At 37.1% G+C, this 19,843-nt stretch overlaps 1 protein-coding gene across 1 annotated transcript in view; it reads right to left on the bottom strand.

The window, feature by feature from the left end:
- Hormad2 (HORMA domain containing 2) overlaps positions 1–19,843 on the bottom strand; it is a 93,561-nt gene that overhangs the window by 72,512 nt on the left and 1,206 nt on the right. The window contains exons 2-6 of the mRNA XM_075942806.1: positions 16,209–16,350; positions 11,963–12,026; positions 11,462–11,498; positions 7,420–7,440; positions 6,257–6,283 (exon numbers count right to left, since the gene is read on the bottom strand). Of these exons, the coding sequence (XP_075798921.1) occupies positions 6,257–6,283; positions 7,420–7,440; positions 11,462–11,498; positions 11,963–12,026; positions 16,209–16,350 (291 nt within the window). The remainder of the gene's footprint in view (positions 1–6,256; positions 6,284–7,419; positions 7,441–11,461; positions 11,499–11,962; positions 12,027–16,208; positions 16,351–19,843) is intronic.

The raw sequence follows: 19,843 nt of genomic DNA on the forward strand, positions 1-19,843 counted from the left end.
GTGCACACTTATCCTACTTCTGTACAAATGTACAACTGTGCACACTTATCCTACTTCTGTACAAATGTACCACAACTGTGCACACTTATCCTACTTCTGTACAAATGTACCACAACTGTGTGCACTTATCCTACTTCTGTACAAATGTACCACGACTGTGCACACTTATCCTACTTCTGTACAAATGTACCACAACTGTGTGCACTTATCCTACTTCTGTACAAATGTACCACAACTGTGCACACTTATCCTACTTCTGTACAAATGTACAACTGTGCACACTTATCCTACTTCTGTACAAATGTACCACAACTGTGCGCACTTATCCTACTTCTGTACAAATGTACAACTGTGCACACTTATCCTACTTCTGTACAAATGTACCACAACTGTGCACACTTATCCTACTTCTGTACAAATGTACAACTGTGCACACTTATCCTACTTCTGTACAAATGTACAACTGTGCACACTTATCCTACTTCTGTACAAATGTACAACTGTGCACACTTATCCTACTTCTGTACAAATGTACCACAACTGTGCACACTTATCCTACTTCTGTACAAATGTACCACAACTGTGCACACTTATCCTACTTCTGTACAAATGTACCACAACTGTGCACACTTACCCTACTTCTGTACAAACGTACAACTGTGCACACTTACCCTACTTCTGTACAAATGTACAACTGTGCACACTTACCCTACTTCTGTACAAATGTACCACAACTGTGCACACTTATCCTACTTCTGTACAAATGTACCACAACTGTGTGCACTTATCCTACTTCTGTACAAATGTACCACAGCTGTGTGCACTTATCCTACTTCTGTACAAATGTACCACAACTGTGTGCACTTATCCTACTTCTGTACAAATGTACAACTGTGCAGACTTATCCTACTTCTGTACAAATGTACCACAACTGTGTGCACTTATCCTACTTCTGTACAAATGTACCACAACTGTGCACACTTATCCTACTTCTGTACAAATGTACAACTGTGCACACTTATCCTACTTCTGTACAAATGTACCACAACTGTGCACACTTATCCTACTTCTGTACAAATGTACCACAACTGTGCGCACTTATCCTACTTCTGCACAAATGTACCACAACTGTGCACACTTATCCTACTTCTGTACAAATGTACAACTGTGCACACTTATCCTACTTCTGTACAAATGTACAACTGTGCACACTTATCCTACTTCTGTACAAATGTACCACAACTCTGCGCACTTACCCTACTTTTGTACAAATGTACCACAACTGTGTGCACTTATCCTACTTCTGTACAAATGTACCACAACTGTGTGCACTTATCCTACTTCTGTACAAATGTACAACTGTGCACACTTATCCTACTTCTGTACAAATGTACCACAACTGTGCACACTTATCCTACTTCTGTACAAATGTACAACTGTGCACACTTATCCTACTTCTGTACAAATGTACCACAACTGTGCACACTTATCCTACTTCTGTACAAATGTACAACTGTGCACACTTATCCTACTTCTGTACAAATGTACAACTGTGCACACTTATCCTACCTCTGTACAAATGTACCACAACTGTGCACACTTATCCTACTTCTGTACAAATGTACAACTGTGCACACTTATCCTACTTCTGTACAAATGTACAACTGTGCACACTTATCCTACTTCTGTACAAATGTACAACTGTGCACACTTACCCTACTTCTGTACAAATGTACAACTGTGCACACTTATCCTACTTCTGTACAAATGTACCACAACTGTGCACACTTATCCTACTTCTGTACAAATGTACCACGACTGTGCACACTTATCCTACTTCTGTACAAATGTACAACTGTGCACACTTATCCTACTTCTGTACAAATGTACCACAACTGTGCACACTTATCCTACTTCTGTACAAATGTACCACAACTGTGTGCACTTATCCTACTTGTGTACAAATGTACCACAACTGTGCACACTTATCCTACTTCTGTACAAATGTACCACAACTGTGCACACTTATCCTACTTCTGTACAAATGTACCACGAATGTGCACACTTACCCTACTTCTGTACAAATGTACCACAATTGTGCACACTTATCCTACTTCTGTACAAATGTACCACAACTGTGCACACTTATCCTACTTCTGTACAAATGTACCACAACTGTGCACACTTATCCTACTTCTGTACAAATGTACCACAACTGTGCACACTTATCCTACTTCTGTACAAATGTACCACAACTGTGTGCACTTATCCTACTTGTGTACAAATGTACCACAACTGTGCACACTTATCCTACTTGTGTACAAATGTACCACAACTGTGCACACTTATCCTACTTCTGTACAAATGTACAACTGTGCACACTTATCCTACTTCTGTACAAATGTACCACAACTGTGTGCACTTATCCTACTTCTGTACAAATGTACCACAACTGTGTGCACTTATCCTACTTCTGTACAAATGTACAACTGTGCACACTTATCCTACTTCTGTACAAATGTACCACAACTGTGCACACTTATCCTACTTCTGTACAAATGTACCACAACTGTGTGCACTTATCCTACTTGTGTACAAATGTACCACAACTGTGCACACTTATCCTACTTGTGTACAAATGTACCACAACTGTGCACACTTATCCTACTTCTGTACAAATGTACAACTGTGCACACTTATCCTACTTCTGTACAAATGTACCACAACTGTGCACACTTATCCTACTTCTGTACAAATGTACAACTGTGCACACTTATCCTACTTCTGTACAAATATACCACAACTATGTGCACTTATCCTACTTCTGTACAAATGTACCACAACTGTGCGCACTTATCCTATTTCTGTACAAATGTACCACAACTGTGCACACTTATCCTACTTCTGTACAAATGTACAACTGTGCACACTTATCCTACTTCTGTACAAATGTACAACTGTGCACACTTATCCTACTTCTGTACAAATGTACCACAACTCTGCGCACTTACCCTACTTTTGTACAAATGTACCACAACTGTGTGCACTTATCCTACTTCTGTACAAATGTACAACTGTGCACACTTATCCTACTTCTGTACAAATGTACCACAACTGTGCACACTTATCCTACTTCTGTACAAATGTACCACAACTGTGCACACTTATCCTACTTCTGTACAAATGTACAACTGTGCACACTTATCCTACTTCTGTACAAATGTACAACTGTGCACACTTATCCTACTTCTGTACAAATGTACCACAACTGTGCACACTTATCCTACTTCTGTACAAATGTACCACAACTGTGTGCACTTATCCTACTTCTGTACAAATGTACAACTGTGCACACTTATCCTACTTCTGTACAAATGTACCACAACTGTGCACACTTACCCTACTTCTGTACAAATGTACCACAACTGTGCACACTTATCCTACTTCTGTACAAATGTACAACTGTGCACACTTATCCTACTTCTGTACAAATGTACCACAACTGTGCACACTTATCCTACTTCTGTACAAATGTACCACGACTGTGCACACTTATCCTACTTCTGTACAAATGTACCACAACTGTGTGCACTTATCCTACTTCTGTACAAATGTACAACTGTGCACACTTATCCTACTTCTGTACAAATGTACCACAACTGTGTGCACTTACCCCACTTCTGTACAAATGACCACAACTGTGTGCACTTACCCTCCTTCTGTTACTTCTCAACTAAACACATTGGGATTTAATCTATGGTTCAATTATTGTACTATGATCCATTCTTCTCAGGAGTGCTGTTAATTTTAGCACCATGTGTAAAGTCTATTTTTTTCCCAAATAAATAAGAATAGTTTTATTTTATGCCATTTTGTTTATGGAAGGTTATCCTTTCAGGGGTATGACTCAAACTTTTGGCACAGTATCAATAAATGCCAGAGACTGTTTATCTGAAAATGTTGTTTCATGAGTATTTATGAGAATGAGATCAGAGAGCTACACAATTTTCTCAGTGCCTTGATATTAAGCAGTAGCCAAGAACACTGTAGAACTATTGTAGTAGTGATACTGTAATCATCATTGCTATGGTGATTTGAATGAGAAATGTCCCTTATAATCTTAGGTATTTAAACACTTGGTCCCCAGTTGGTGGAATTGTTTAGAAATGTGTGGAACCTTCAGGAGGAACCTTGCTGAAGGAAATGTACCATTGGGGGTGGACTTTGGTAGTTTATAATCTCATTGCCTCTTCCAGTTTGCTCTCTCTGCTTTGTGTTTATGGTTGAAGTTGTAAGCTCTCAGCTTACTGTTCCCGCTGCCATGCTTGTTCCTTGTTCCTCCCTGCCAAAAGGAACTCATTTCTCAAAAACTGTAAGCCCAAAAAAACTTTCTCTAAGTTCTCTTGGTGACTGTTTTATCATGTCAACAGAAAAGTAACTAATACAAATGCTTTGTTTTAAGTTGGTTTGTTTTGTTTTTAAATTAACCTGTGGTGTTTGAAGTTTTTTATTTTATTTTTATTTTTGTTTGTTTTACTTTTTATTTTTTGTTTTTCAAGACAGGGTTTCTCTGTAGCTTTGGAGCCTGTCCTGGAACTAGCTCTTAGAGACCAGGCTGGCCTTGAACTCACAGAGATCTGCCTGCCTCTGCCTCCCAAGTGCTGGGATTAAAGGCGTGTGCCACCACTGCCCAGCTTCCATTTTTTTTAAAGACTCAACTACTCTATCATTTTTTAGTAATGAGAAGTGTGCCATGAAAACCTAGTACTTAGGGATTGCTACTATAGTGTATAACTGGTTAAGTATTCAAAGTATTTTTGTTGAGTCATAGAGATCTTGGAGAAAATTTAGGGGTCGGATGGAGCTCAGCTGGTATCAAGCATACACAAAGACCAGGTTCCATCTCTAAGACGGAGAAAACCAGGCATGTGGTGCCTTGTAATCTCAACACACTCACATAAACAACTAAGGCATTTGGTGGAGGCAGGAGGATCTAAAGTTCAAGGTGATCCTCAGCTACACAGTGAATTCTAAAAACAGAGGGTTGGGGAAAGAGATTCAGGAAGCAGAACCTAAGACCAATTTGGCCATTAAGGAATTGCTACACACTTACTTGTGTGCAGCCATTTCCCCTTTACTTATATGGTTATTTGTAATCTTGCAAAAAGAAAATACTAAGGACTTAAAAACAATTTAGTCTTGAATATCACCAGTTAAACTAAATCCACTGGCTTAGAGAAGGAACATTCAAAGCAAGGGGGAAAAAAAGAAAAAAAAAGCTAGGAGAGAGACAAAACAGAATGAAAAGCCAAAGGGCTTTCTCGCTCCATCTCTGTGTCACAGGTACAAAAGTCATGACAGTGGCGCAGTAACACGTGTTTAAGGCTGTTCTATGCACTCTGAAAGGTAGAAAACAACAAACACCCTTATCCTCAAGAACTCCAAATAGTCTTAGGAAATATATGAATCAACTGAGAGGGTTAAACTATGGAGCTCTTCTGGGAAGAACTTTAGAAAAGATAGAAGTTATTACAGTGAGTCAAAGAGGCTTTCACAAAAGACTTGAATACCAGCAGGCCAGCGAAGTTTAGGAATCACTAAGCAAGTTGGAGAATCTAAAGATAGGAATAAAGACTAATGCTCTCAAGCCCAGTGTGGAGGTGGTGTGCAACTTTAATACCAGCACTTGGGAGGCAGTGGCAGGTAGATCTCTGTGAGTTCAAGGCCAGCCTGGTCTACAGAGCAAGTTCCAGGACAACCAGGGCTACACAGAGGAACCCTGCCTTAAAAAAAAAATTAAATTAAATTAAAAAAGGAAGGAAGGAAGGAAGGAAGGAAGGAAGGAAGGAAGGAAGGAAGGAAGGAAGGAAGGAAGGACGAACGAACTAATGTTCTCAAAGTCTGTCAAAACATCAACAAGGAGAATTCTGGTGGTAAAGAGCTCAGAATTATTCCGAATCTTTTATTTTTCCAAAAGATCATAAAAAGAAATAATTAAAATAGATAAAGTATGGTCATTGAACATTTATATTAATGTTGAAATGTTACAGAAAAGTCTCAGCTCTAATCAATGTTGTTTTTTTTCTAACACTCTTACACAGTTTCTAAAAAAATTACATAATAAAAGACTAGTTCCACATACAATAAAATATAAAGTTCACAATAAACTGCTCTGTTCCTGTGGTTGTCTAGTAACAATCTACAGCCTCAACTCAGATAAACATACCTATATATGATACATATATTACCATCTTACCTCAGGTTCCTTGGGATTTGTGTACAGCTGTTTAAGAGAAAATATAGAGTACTTAATTTCCAAAATTTACTAGATTACTGCTCATTCAATACACTGTCTATGTAAAGGGTTCAATTTGTGCTGTTAACTGAGTACTACCTGGGCATATTTCAAGCTAGAGATAGGATTAACCCTTATTTTATTAAGAACACAGAATCTTTTGTTTGTGTTTTTCAAGCCAGGGTTTCTCTGTGTATCCCTGGCTGTCCTAGAACTCTGCAGACCTGGCTGTCCTCTAATTCTACCTCTGCCTCCAAGTTCTAGAATTAAAAGCATGTGCCACCACACCCAGCAAGAACACAGAATCTTTAGATCTATGAACACTAAATATGAGAAAGTTTCTTTTTTAAGATTTACTAAACTATACAGTGTTTTGCTGCATGTGTGCCTGCACAGCAGAAGAGAACACCAGATCTTATAAATGGTTGTGAGCCACCATGCGGTTGTTGGGAATTAAACTCAAGACCTCTGGAAGAACAGTCAGTGCTCTTGACCTCTGAGCCATCTCTCCATCCCTCAAGAAAGTTCCTTAAAATTGATGTAAAGTATCCGTAAGTAAAATTACAGATATGACTGAGCTATAAAATAGTTAATTAATATATATTATCAATGGTATCTCAATTTTCTACCATCATTTTATACCCATGGGTATATAAAATTTCAAAAAAAAGTCCAAAAAAACTTAAAAACAATAAACTTTAAATCTGTTACATAACTAAAAAAACGAAATTGTGTCAATAATGGTATATTCTATATGTTCTCTCATGTAATATGTCAAAGAAATATACTGAATATTTATAATATCTTATTAAAGCTCTGATATATCCAATTTTTTTCCTTGTTTTTGTTTTTTTGAGACAGGGTTTTTCTGTGTAGTTCTGGCTGTTCTGGAACTCACTCTGTAAACCAAACTGATTTTGAACTCACAGAGATCTGCCTGCCTCTGCTTCTTGAGTGTTGGGATTAAAGGCATGTGCCACCCCTCCTGATTGATATATTCAATTTTTAAATGTTAAAATGCCATAAATCTCAAAAAGGGAGAAAGAGAAAGATTGCTGTCTAAATGCTTCACTTGCCAAAAGTCAATGCAGAGTCAGAGATTTAGTCTTCATGTATGTACTTACTGTTAGCACTGCCATGTGAAGCTTCAAGAGAAAAGAAAACTGCGTTATTATATGGTTGTACTATTGTATTGTCATTTCTGATGGAGACTAATTCAAATATTACTTCAGAGAGGTTCCAAACACTTGGGTGGGAAAATATTCAGAGGGACAGAAAAAGGAACTAATAATTTCACTCATTCAAACAATGTCTATTACAAACACTGTCTTTACTGGGACAGAAGAAGGATACCAAAAAGAGCTGTTATTTTTCTAAATTGGGAACCAACTATATGCAAAACAATTCATTATTGATCAAAATATACCACAAGAATCTCTTAAAAGTACTTTTAAAACTAATCTAACAAGTTAAAAATATTAGAAAGTCTGTTATATCTTACGAATTCTTATCTCTCTATATTCCACACAACTATAAAGACATTTTCTCAGCTTTAGCAAATTTTTAAATATATAGACATATATACAATCAAGTCTATGATAAACTTTTAAACCTAAAATATAAAATTTGAGGACCATTAATTCCATAGCAATTGACTAAAACTCTTTAGTGCCACCATGTGGCTATTTTTGTATATAACTGATTTTCATAGCCACATAGTAAAACTATTAATCATTTATTACATTATAAAATGTAATAATTTTTTAATTATACATTAAAAATCTGATCACTGATCTCAAGAAACATGCAAGGGAGACAATAAGAAAAAATCACATGGATACACTATTACATTCATGGTTGGGTTTTTTTTCTGTGAAGAAACAATACAAGGTGTAAGGAGAACACCAGATGGGGACAATTTTAGCTGCAGGAAAAAAAGGAAAAACTGGAGCTAGGCAGGACATACACATGGGGTCTGGGACAGAATTTTTCAAGAAAGAGGAACAGTATTGCAAAGATAAAGTAACTGACATGCTCTGGAGTCTCTATGTAGCTCAAACATGGGAGTGAGGGGCTATTTTGGAAAGGAAAACAGGAATCATTCAGCCTCCTTGATTATTTGAAGGACTTTATACTTTATTTTAAAATTCTCGGAAAATTTTTAGGCATAAATAATAACATGATCAGACTTCAGTTTCTGAAAGAATGTAGTGTGGAAAGTGGGCAGGATTGTACAAGATGAGAGTGAAAATAAGGAGAAAAATTATATAATTCCTTTTTATAAGAATTATTTTAATATACACATGCTTATTTTAAAGAATTCAAATTTAAAAAAAAAGAATTCAAATTTACCATAAAATAAAAAGTACCCAGAGTTTTATAATTAGTAATATCATGGTCTTCAATAGGACATCTTCCAAGGGCTCTAGTTAATCAAAACTTGAAACTACATTTTTTTGTTTTTAAAGAAACAGAGTCTTGTTTCATAGCCTGGATAGCCTTGATCATGATCTTTCTGCCCCAATCTCCCACTGAACTACTTAATTTTATATACTCCCTGCAATAAGATCATATGAGAAAAGTTATAAAACACTAGCAATCAAAAATAATGTCAATACTATTTAAGAGTCCATCAGGCAATTCCACCTTTTGATACTGTGAAATGACATTGTCATCTACAAAGTGCACACTGGAAAACCATGTAACTGAATTACAAAAAAACTACAACTGTCTGATGTTTTAACTGTTTACAAATTTGAATTGGACCACATTCATAGTTATCCTGAGCCACACGGCCCACAGACTGTGGATTGGACACAACTGTATCTAAGGTTTTGCCTATTCTTTAATTTTTTTAAGACATATTAACTTGTGTGTATGTTCTTGTCTGCATGTATATCTGTGCAGTATTGCATGCAGTGCCCACAAAGGCCATAAGAGGGTGTCAGGTCCCCTGAAACTAGTTACAGATGCTAGTGAGCTGGGTGCTGGACGCTGGTCCTCTGAAAGAGCAACCAGTATTCTTAACTATTAAGCCAACTCTCCAGCCCCAGAGTTTGTGTTTTCATGTTCCCAGAACAGTTCAACTACTGTTTTCTATTATTAACTCACTCAATATTTTTTAATTTAAAAGTTTCATTTATTATTTCTGTATATGTGTGTAAAATTCAAGTGTCTGAAGTACACATTCCATAGAATGTAAAAGTCAGAGGACAACTTGGTGGAGTCAATTTTCTCCATTTTTACATACATTCCAAGGATCAGTAGGTCGCAGGCTTGTGTGACAAGTACCTTTATCTGCTGAGCCATCCTGCCTGCCTCTAAATCACTCCATTTCAAAAATAACTTTCACAAGGTAGGTTCTGTTATGTCACATTTTTTGTTGAAAAAATAAGATACTGTGGTAGGTTGCTTGCCCAAAGTCACAAAGATATAAATAACAAAATCAGGATTCACCTCAGACTGACTATAGAATGCTGATCTTTTTTAGTATTATTATTTTTAAATTTATTTTTATGAGCATGAATCTTTTGTCTGCATACATGTATGTGCACCATGTGTGTGACTCTTAGAGCCAAGGAATTAGATGGATGGTTATGAATCACCATGTGGGGGCTAGAAATTGAATTCTGGTCCTCTGCAAGAGCAACAAGTATTCCTAACCACTGAGCTATCTCTCTAGCCCAAGAATGCCTGCTTACATTGTAATGCCTCTGGATGATGAACATCCAGGATATGATGCTAATTAATCCTGTGATGACCCTCAACCCGTTCTCAACTTGTCCAAGTGCTCAGAGGCTCAAAGATCAATAGTCATTTCTTCTTAAGCTAGAGATATAGTTTGCAGGCACAGCACTAGACTAGGATGTGTGAAGCCGTCCTGTACTCATCCCCAAAGATTCTTTCTTATAAAGATTCCCCTTAAATTTCTCTGCTGGGTTGAGCCCCTCTATTGTTCTGTTTTCCTGATGCATAGATTCTCCATCTTTCCTTTGGCATGCACAGTTAGGAGTAGTACTGCTTGTTACTTGTACTGTGATAAGGTGATGTCAAAATCTCTCTGCATTTTTAAGTTATCAAACTGACATGGAAAACATCAAGTCCAATATGACAAAAGTACTGACCAATCAGAAAGGGTGCAAACTTAACTCTCGAGTTGGGTTCCATGAACAACTTTTAGACTCTTTAATTGGTGACCTTTACAGAAGTCTGGGAAGTCTCAAAAGAAACTCTGGTGGGGCAAGGAGGAAAGTGTTGGTAGGAATTCACACTAGGACACCAAAAAGCAACTTCCCATTCATACAGAAGTACTGGCCAATAGTTTAGCAACAGGTACAGCTGGGCAAGTGTGTAACTGCTAACCATCAACACTCACATGGGCGCTACTCACCTTTTGTCACAGTCTATAAGCCCTTCCCTTATCTGTCTTATCTTTGTATATCTCTGTATATCCTCTAGGTCAACATGGAATAAATCATGAATAGTAACTTCATTCAAGAGAGGGAATGTATAACTACACTAAATAATTAAATAAAAGCTTAGTCACCCCAACAGTTCTTAAATTGGAGCTGAAGAGTAAAGACACAAGGAAAAGTGAAGGAGCATAAAGGCAGCAGTTTCATTTATATGCATCTGATCTCTTCAACCAGGCCTAGAGCCTTCGTTTTTCACGCTCTTCATAATTGTCTAGGGAAGCATGAGAGATCATATGTATGTAAAATTTGAGCTGTGTTTTTAAAAAATCACTTTTACATGAGTTATAGAATAGAATAAAATAGAGTAAAAATCCATTATTTAACTATTTTTTCCTTTCCCTTCTGCAAACTGAATTGCCACTATTATGAACATATTCAATGTGCTACCAGATTGTTGTCTTCCCAAACCCACATCCTGTGGATCTTGTCCAGTGACTTCAGAGGAAATTTTGTGGTTAAAAAGATATGAGTATATAAAAGAGAAGAATGGAACTTTCGTTTCTAATTGATGTTAAGGGAGACATCACTGGGACAACAAAGACAAAATAAAAGAGAGTTGACTGGTGAATACAAAGGTAGGCACTGTTACACTGTTAAACACTACAAGATACAAAGTCTAAACACTTTGTAAACTTTTTTAAAGGTTAAAAGACAGTCTTTAATCCTGATGTAAATTTTAAAACATTCTTACGTATCTCTTCTCCAAAGCATCAAAACAACCTTGAATCCTGTTAAGAAATAAATATCCAATGTCACTTTGGACCACATGAACAGCCAAAAAATAAATCCAAGTATATAATTAGTTTACACTTCTATTTTGAAGTATATAAATTAACAATCATCTTGCCTTTTCTGTTTAGCCACATTTTAATTCTCCCAATACTTTTCCATATATTAATGGAATATTATAAAAATAGACAAGCAGTTCTGAAGCAGAGTCTTTTCTCTTCCTGTCACCACAATGATAGATATACCTATGATGAATAATCAAATTTAGAATTTTTTTCTTCATACAAGTCCATTTTCTTCTAAAACTAAATCAATAGTTTAAAATAATACTGAAAGCTGCTATGTTTTCCAGGAAAGAGGACTAAGAAAAGTGGTTTAAGGAAATTATTTTACAAAATAAAGTCTTATGGGTAATTTCAGCCATGACAAAAAATGTTGTTCAAATTTTACAGAATTTGCTTACCATTTAATAATATGTAATGACCCAGGGCACTTTTTGTCTTCCCGGAGAATTTTTAAACTGAGGTCTAAAAAAATAAAAACGCAACTGTTATACTGAAAAATCCATGCCAAATAGTGCATTTCCTGCATATTTCTCTCTCTCTCTCTCTCTCTCTCTCTCTCTCTCTCTCTCTCTCTCTCTCTCTCTCTCTCTCTCTCTCTAGTTTTTCAAGACATGGTTTCTCTGTGTAGCCTTGGCTGTCCTGGAACTCACTCTATAGTCCAGGCTGGCCTCAAACTCACAGAGAGCCACCTGCCTCTGCCTCCTGAAAGCTCGGATTAAGGTATTTACCACCACTACCAGATACATTTTTAAATTTCTAAATACCTACTTTAAAAATAAATTCTATGTTAATAATTATCTCAGTACAAATTTTGGAAGCACTTTGGCAGACTTCCCATTCTACAGTGTAGCCCAGCCGAGTTTATTGCAAAGTTGGTTTCTATTACTTCATTGTTTCCTTCTAAGTAATCTAAGCTATCACTGAGATAAATCTCAACTGACAATTTAAACATAGTCCAAATTTAATTCTTTATTATTTCTTTCCCTCTCAATGAAAAAAATTAAACACAAATGCACATATTATTCTCAAGCATTTCCATGTGAAATATAACTACTTTTCCATAACAGGAAAGAAAAGAAAGACATTACAATTTCGGGTTAAAATTAGTATAAAATCATTGACTCATATATGATTTAACAGGAGCTTCTTGAATTTTGAAATATTTATTAATTTATGGATTTTTGTATATGTATGTACAAGTGCAAAAGCATGGGCCACGTTGCATGTGTAGCAGTTAAACAACTTACCGGAATCTCTTCTCATGATGTGTTGGTCTCAGAGATTGAATTTATTATCATTACCTTTGGCAGCAAGTACATTTATATCTGATGAGCCATCTCACCAGCTTTCCGTCTTTCATCTTTTAATATTGTTTTCCTATACTAAAGTTAACATCACTTCCACTATTGTTGAGGGATATGAAAATTATCCTAATTTGACAAATACTTAGAAATTATTAAAAAAGAAGAGTGTTGTACAAACATGGAATATGGAACAATCTTTCTGTACACAGTGAATAGGTAATATTCTCATTGGTTAATAAATAGCTGACTGGCCAATAGCTAGGCAGGCAGAGAAGTTAGGCAGTACTTTCAGACCAAAAGGGTGCAGGGAAGAAGGAGGGCAGAGTCTCAGAGGATGAGGAGAGAAGCAAGATAAACATGCTGTGCTAAAAAAAAAAGTACCACCACGTAGTAGAGTGTAGATAAGAAATATGGGTTAAATTAAGTTGAAAGAGCTAGTTAGTAATAAGGCTAAGCTATAGGGTGATCATATATAATTAATAATAAGTCTCTATGTGGTTATTTGGGAGCTGGCCAGCGGTCCCAATGAAAAATTCCACCTACATATGAACATTTTTGTGACGTGTCACTTTAAATACAAAAACATTGAGGAAGACTCACTTCTACTATAAGTCATAAAAAATGAAACTATGAAAAATGATTTTGTCTCCATGCCTACAGAAGTATGAGCCAAAACTCCTAGAAAGAAGCTGCCCTTTACAAGGCTGACTGGTTAAAACTTCAATGATTGTGGAAAGCTTGGAATGTTGCTGGTCCAGAGTCTAACTACAAATATCTTCTGCTGTCACTAGTCCCCTTAATACCCATTTATTGCCTACATGTTTATGAGCTAACATCCTTGGGTATATTAGGTGAGTCTTTTGGGGAATGTACTGACAGACTTGCTAGCTTACACCAACATAAAAGCTGAAACTGTCAGCAGACAGCACCTAAGGCTGATAAGCAGAGATTTCCCCCACTTCGCTATACCCCCTACCATAAAAGTGTTTGAAAAGTGCCTTGATTAGTGACTTTCTTTTTCTGTTACTATAAGAAATTCATGAAACTACTTCCATACTAGAACATGGAATTTGGCTTTGGCAGCAACATAAATTTTAATCGCTCATATTTGGCTCGTGAATAAACTATCTCTTTTAACTTTTTTTGTTTTGTTTTTGTTTTTTTCAAGACAGGGTTTCTCTGTAGCTTTGGAGCCTGTCCTGAAACTAGCTCTTAGAGACCAGGCTGGCCTTGAACTCACAAAGATCCACGGGCCTCTGCCTCCTGAGTGCTGGGATTAAAGGCGTGTGCCACCACTGCCCAGCCCTCTTTTAACTTTTGAGCTTAAGAGCTGTGTTTTTCTTTTTTTTTTGTCAACAGTAATAATTTATATATAACAAGTATTTAATTTCCCAAAGCATGCCTTCTTTTATAATTCTGTGTTCCAAACAGGAGGGGAAGCTAATTATATGATACCTGTAAACAGATCTGTAAGATCCAATTCCATAAGTTTAAAGAAGTCATTAACACAAAGAAAGGTGCCATGATTACAAGTACCAAGCTTATGTGTTTACAGCAAACATGAATTTCACTAGTGTTCATTTGGTGAATCAATATTGCTAAGAAAATTACACTGGAATGAAGTCATGGTATATTATTAAATATAAACATGAGAAATTTCAAATTAAATTTTGAAAAAGTAGCATCTTAAAAGGAAATGTGTGGTTCTCTATATTTATTTCCCAAATGATAGTTCCCATTTTAGTGATTAGCCAACAAGACTAATCTTGTTATAACAATGCTATTTAAAATTTTATTTTATTATCTTTATGTGTATGGGTGCCTTACCTGCATGTATGTCTGCACACCATATGTGTGTCTGGTGCTAGGGAAGCCAGAACAGAGTGTTACATCCCCTGGGGCTAGAGTTACCGATGGTTGTGATGTACCATGTGCATGCTGGGAATTGAACCAGGTCCTCTGGAAGAGTGCTTTTAACTACTGAGCCATCTCTCTAGCCTACCAGTTGGTGCTACAGCACATATGGAGAGGTAAGAGGACAACTTGGAGAGCTGGTTTTCTCCTTCCACTATGTGAGTTCTGGGGACTGAACTCAGGTTATCAGGCTTAATGGTAAACACCTTTACCAGCTAAGCCATCTTGCTAGTTTTTGTTTTGTTTTGATTTGGGGTTTGTTTTTGTTTTGTTTTGTTTTTTGAGACAAAATTTCTGTCTCAAAACAGCTCTGGCTGCCCTAGAATTCACTTTGTAGCCTAGGCTGGCCTCGAACTCATGAGATCCACCTACCTCTGCCTCCCAAGTGCCAGGATTAAAGGCGAGCACCACAACATCTGGCTTGATTTGTATTTTTAAGACAGGGTCATCTATGTAGCCCTGGTTGGGCTAGGATTCTGTAATCAACCAGACTGACCTTGAACTCAGAGCTCTTCCTGCCTCTTCCTGAGTGCTGGAATTAAAGATGTACACCACCACATGCGACCCACAACTCAGGTTTTCAAACAATCATAAGATTTTGAAAAACTGAAGAGCCTCTGGTACAATTTATTCTAAGGAGCCAGATACAGCTTGAAATATAAAGTCATAATAGGGTAAATTTAAGGTCACAAAGAAACAGAAAAAGTAAGAGTTGAAGAACTTGGGGCCAGTGAGATGGCTCAGTGGGTAAAAGTGCTTGCTACACAGGAGTGAGTTCACTCCTGGGAAAACCACAATGAAAGGACAGATTGACTAAAATTGGTCCTCTAACCTCCATGGTCGCATATGTCTATATATGAAATACACACACACACCAATAATAATAATAATAATAATAATAATAATAATAATAATAATAATAAAATGAAGAGGTAGGACTGGCTATTTTAAAAATAACATAACTGATTAAAATAACTGTCTAAATAACCATACTAATCAACAAATGGATTTGCCTCTCCCAGGCATATTTGTATATGTTAATAAGGAGAAGTTTCTTAATGGATTCCTTTGAACTTCCTCAGGGCAAAATGCATACCTCAAAGGACAAATTCAACCGAGGCACAAAATAATGTAAATCTTCACCATTAAGACAGATTTTTGTTCTGACTTTTATAGGGATGGCTTAGAATTACTAAACTTAGCTCTACGTGTTTCTTTTTTCATTTGATAGCTAGCTAGAAGTGAATGGCTCCTTTAAGTAAAACCAAAACAAACAGCAAAATTGAAGTGGAAAATGAATTAGTAAATTGATTCTGAAGAACATGCCCCTGAGTTAGAATTAATGCACTCTGTGGAAGAGAGAAGGTTTGCTCTTGCTAAGTAGAAAAGGGACACTAGCCAAAACAATCATTTAATTCCACTTTACCATCCAAATGGCGATCTCTATAAGAGCTCTCTGGGAACAGGCCCCTCAAATATGTTATACATGAGATGGAAGTAGCAAAAAGTTTCTTCACCATTATCAGTGACTCATGTTCATTAGTGATTAGGGCTGGGAAAATTGTGCTCTGGAAGAAAAACAAAGATGAAAATAAATCAGTATTCATGACTATACTCAGCCCACCAAACAATTGCCACAGGTCAGATGGAAAGACTTTTAAGATTTCAAATCTGATACATTTATAAGCAATCCAAAAGAAAACAGGGCTCTGGATACTGTGTTAAAATAGATCTTCTCACAAGCAAGGCAAAACAGAAAGGCAGGCAATTACTCAAATAATTCAGGACTAAAACAATTTATTTCAATGATCCATTGACCTAAGGCAAAATAGGAAGTTTTACTCTAATTATATAACCTCATACAATTATATAACTTCACACTCACCTCAGGCTTCTCTGGAATCTGAATTTTATTTACACTGCTCTCTCCAAAGTAACTATGTACATCTATCTCACCCCTGCTTCTTCCTATCCCATATCAATGTGTAGCTTCTTGGCAGCATTTTACACTGTATCCGTATTTCTCCCACAAGTTACCTTAACACTACTTTGTTTTGTTGTTGTTTTGGCAGAACTGGGAATCAAACCTAGAACCTTGTTCCATGTTGAACAAAAACCTGTTACTGAGCTAAACTTCTACCTGCTAAAACTATTTCAGCTCTCATCCATCCATACACACCTGACTTCCACCCCACCCCGAATCTCATTTGTTTGTTTGAATAAGGTCTCCCTGTGTAGCCTTGGCTGGCCTGGAATTTAGAATTCACTCTGTAGATCAGGCTGACCTCCAACTCAAAGGTCCTGTCTCTGCCTCCCAAGGGCTGGGATTGAAGGGTGCACCACTACACCCAGCCCATTTTTCTTTTCTTTCTTCCTTCCTTTCTTTTTTTCTTTCTTTCTTTCCCTCCCTCTCTCCCTCTTTCTCTCTCTTTACTCCTTCCTTCTTTCCTTCTTTTTTTCCTTTTTTCTTTCTTTCTTAACCAGTTGTCCTCCCCAGGAGTCTGTTTTCAATCCTCTCCTCTATTCACAGTTCTCTTGGATAATCTCACGTCTTCTCACAGCTTCAGTTATAGCCTGTAGAAGACTTCAATTTCCAACTTATGTTTTCTGCCTACACTTTTAATATCTGGACATCTGTTCCTATACTGCTTTGTAGACCCTGAAATTCAATTTATCTCTGCTACTCTAAGAATGTTGCCCAGTTTCATTCCTAGACAAGTAAATCATTTATTCCAGTTACCAGGTTGTGAATTTCATTCATCTTTGACTTTCCTCCATCATATGCCATATCTAAACCACCAAACTGTCTCTTTTATAAACAATTTTTAAAAGCATGAAAAAAGCAAGAAAAGTTCTCTCTGTGCTATGTGTATGCCCCTGTGTGTGCAGGGACACACATGTAGTTATACAACCATGTATGTACACATGCATGTGGACACCAAAGGCTACCCTTAAGGTGTGGGTTTTTTTTTTTTTTTTTTTGTTATTGTTACAAGGTCTTTTACTGTCCTGGGATTCACTAATTAGGTGAATCCCAGTAAGCACCAGGGACCACCTGTCTCCACCTCCCCAGTGCTGGGATTACAAGTGTGCACAACGCCTAGGATCAAACTCAGGCCCTCATACTTGCAGAATGTAAAGTTACAGGCCCTAGTCACTTGAGAGTGGCTTGAGAGTGGACTGGTAAGAGGGAGGAGGTGTGACGAAGAGGTTAAGGGCACAGACTCTGCATCCCAACAGCCAGGTCCAAATCATTATTGTGTTACTACCATGATTTATGATTTGAGCAGAGGTCAGCAACCTTGTATAGTTGATGTCCAGATAGTGAATATTTTAGGTTCTGCAGTTAACTCTCTCTCTGCAATATAAAAGAAGATGCAGACACCGTAAATAGGTAATTGTGTTACAATAAAACTCTATTGCTAATAAATTGTTGCAGGTACCTGCTTCTGCATTGATCCATCTCTCTTGTACCTCAATCCTTTTATCTGTAAATAGACGTAATACTAAAACCTACTTTATAGAGGATTAAATAGAATAAAGTCTATAAAATGCTTCTATGGTCCCTATTTCAATCATTTATTGCTTTGGTTTTTGGTTTTGTTGTTGTTGTTTTGGTTTGTGTCTGCATGCATGTGTGCATATGTGTAGTTTTACTTGTTATGTATTACTCTGTTAATTTGTAAAACATCAATTACAAAGCAAGTTCTAGGACAGACAAGGATACACAGAGAAATACTGTCTGGAAAAAAATAATAAAAGAAGAAAACCAAAAGAGAATGTATGTACTCTAATGGAATTTACAACCCAGGTGGAGAGAGAGAAAAGACTTGGACTAAAAGAGCAGAGACTGGGTTTCAAATGAACAGACAGACACTAAAGGTTGCACATGAAAGACAAGAGGAGCAGAGGCTGCACATGCAAGACAGGAGCAGTGGTTTACCTGAATAGGAAAGCTGTGGGAAAGTGAGACTACACTGGGCCCTACGGACAAGTGGCAAAGACAAGGAATGCTACTAGTACAGGCAAGGGGGCAGAAGTGTTGTAGTCATATCAGGGGCATGACTGTCAGATCAGGATAACCAATGCTGAGTGTTTAAGAAGGGTAGATATGGGAGAGAATCAAACAGAAGTCAAGATGTCCCAAATCTAGGACACTATACTAAAAAAGCTGTATTTAATCTTTAAAGCAACAGTAGATCCATGAAAGTTTGATAATAATTTTCATTTTTAATTAAATATTTTTTAATTCTGTCTTTGGGACTACCAGAAATATTTTAGAGAACTGCTGAGCCCTGCCAAGATTATAAACGGCAAAGTACTAGTCCTAAAAAGCTCACAAAGTTCTTCTTAAGAGCAAGTCATCCCTAGAACATTTTGTTGAAAGAAAATCTCCAAATAATACAATGTATTTGGTTAAGTTAGGGAAATTCCAAAATGTAGGGACAGAAAAAGCTCTCCGAGCTGTTGTTACTAGAATGAGACTACACTAATGTATGTCATCAGAACTTTAGAAATAAACACGCTAGAATTTCTGTTTCCAGGCCAGCAAAATTGTTCCTTGTATAAGGGCACCACACTTGATGGCCTTAGCTCCATCCCCAGGATCCACAAAGTGGAAAGAAACTCACTGGGAAGCCGGCAGCTGATCTATGCAAGCACACACGGCACACTGCCCACTCTCCTCACTCAACTTCTTAGTTAGAGTTTCTACTTTTGTGATGAAACACCATGACCAAATCCAACATGGGGAGGAAAGGGTTTACTTGTCTTATGCTTCCAAATCACTCTTCATCACTGAAGGAAATTAGGACAAGAACTCAAGCAGGGCAGGATCCTGGAATCAGGAGTTGATGCAGGTCATGGAGGGGTGATGCTTACTGGCTTGCTCCTTGTGGCTTGCTCAGCCTGCTTTCTTATAGAACCTATCAAACACTAATTAAGAAAATGTCTACTAATTAAGGTCTGCTTACAGCCCAATCTTACAGAAGTGTTTTCTTCTTTTCTTCTTCTCCTTATTCCCTCCAATCTCCTCTTTTATTATTTTTCAAGACAGAGTTC

This window comes from Microtus pennsylvanicus, chromosome 12, assembly GCF_037038515.1.
Source record: "Microtus pennsylvanicus isolate mMicPen1 chromosome 12, mMicPen1.hap1, whole genome shotgun sequence".
Lineage (NCBI taxonomy): Eukaryota > Metazoa > Chordata > Mammalia > Rodentia > Cricetidae > Microtus > Microtus pennsylvanicus.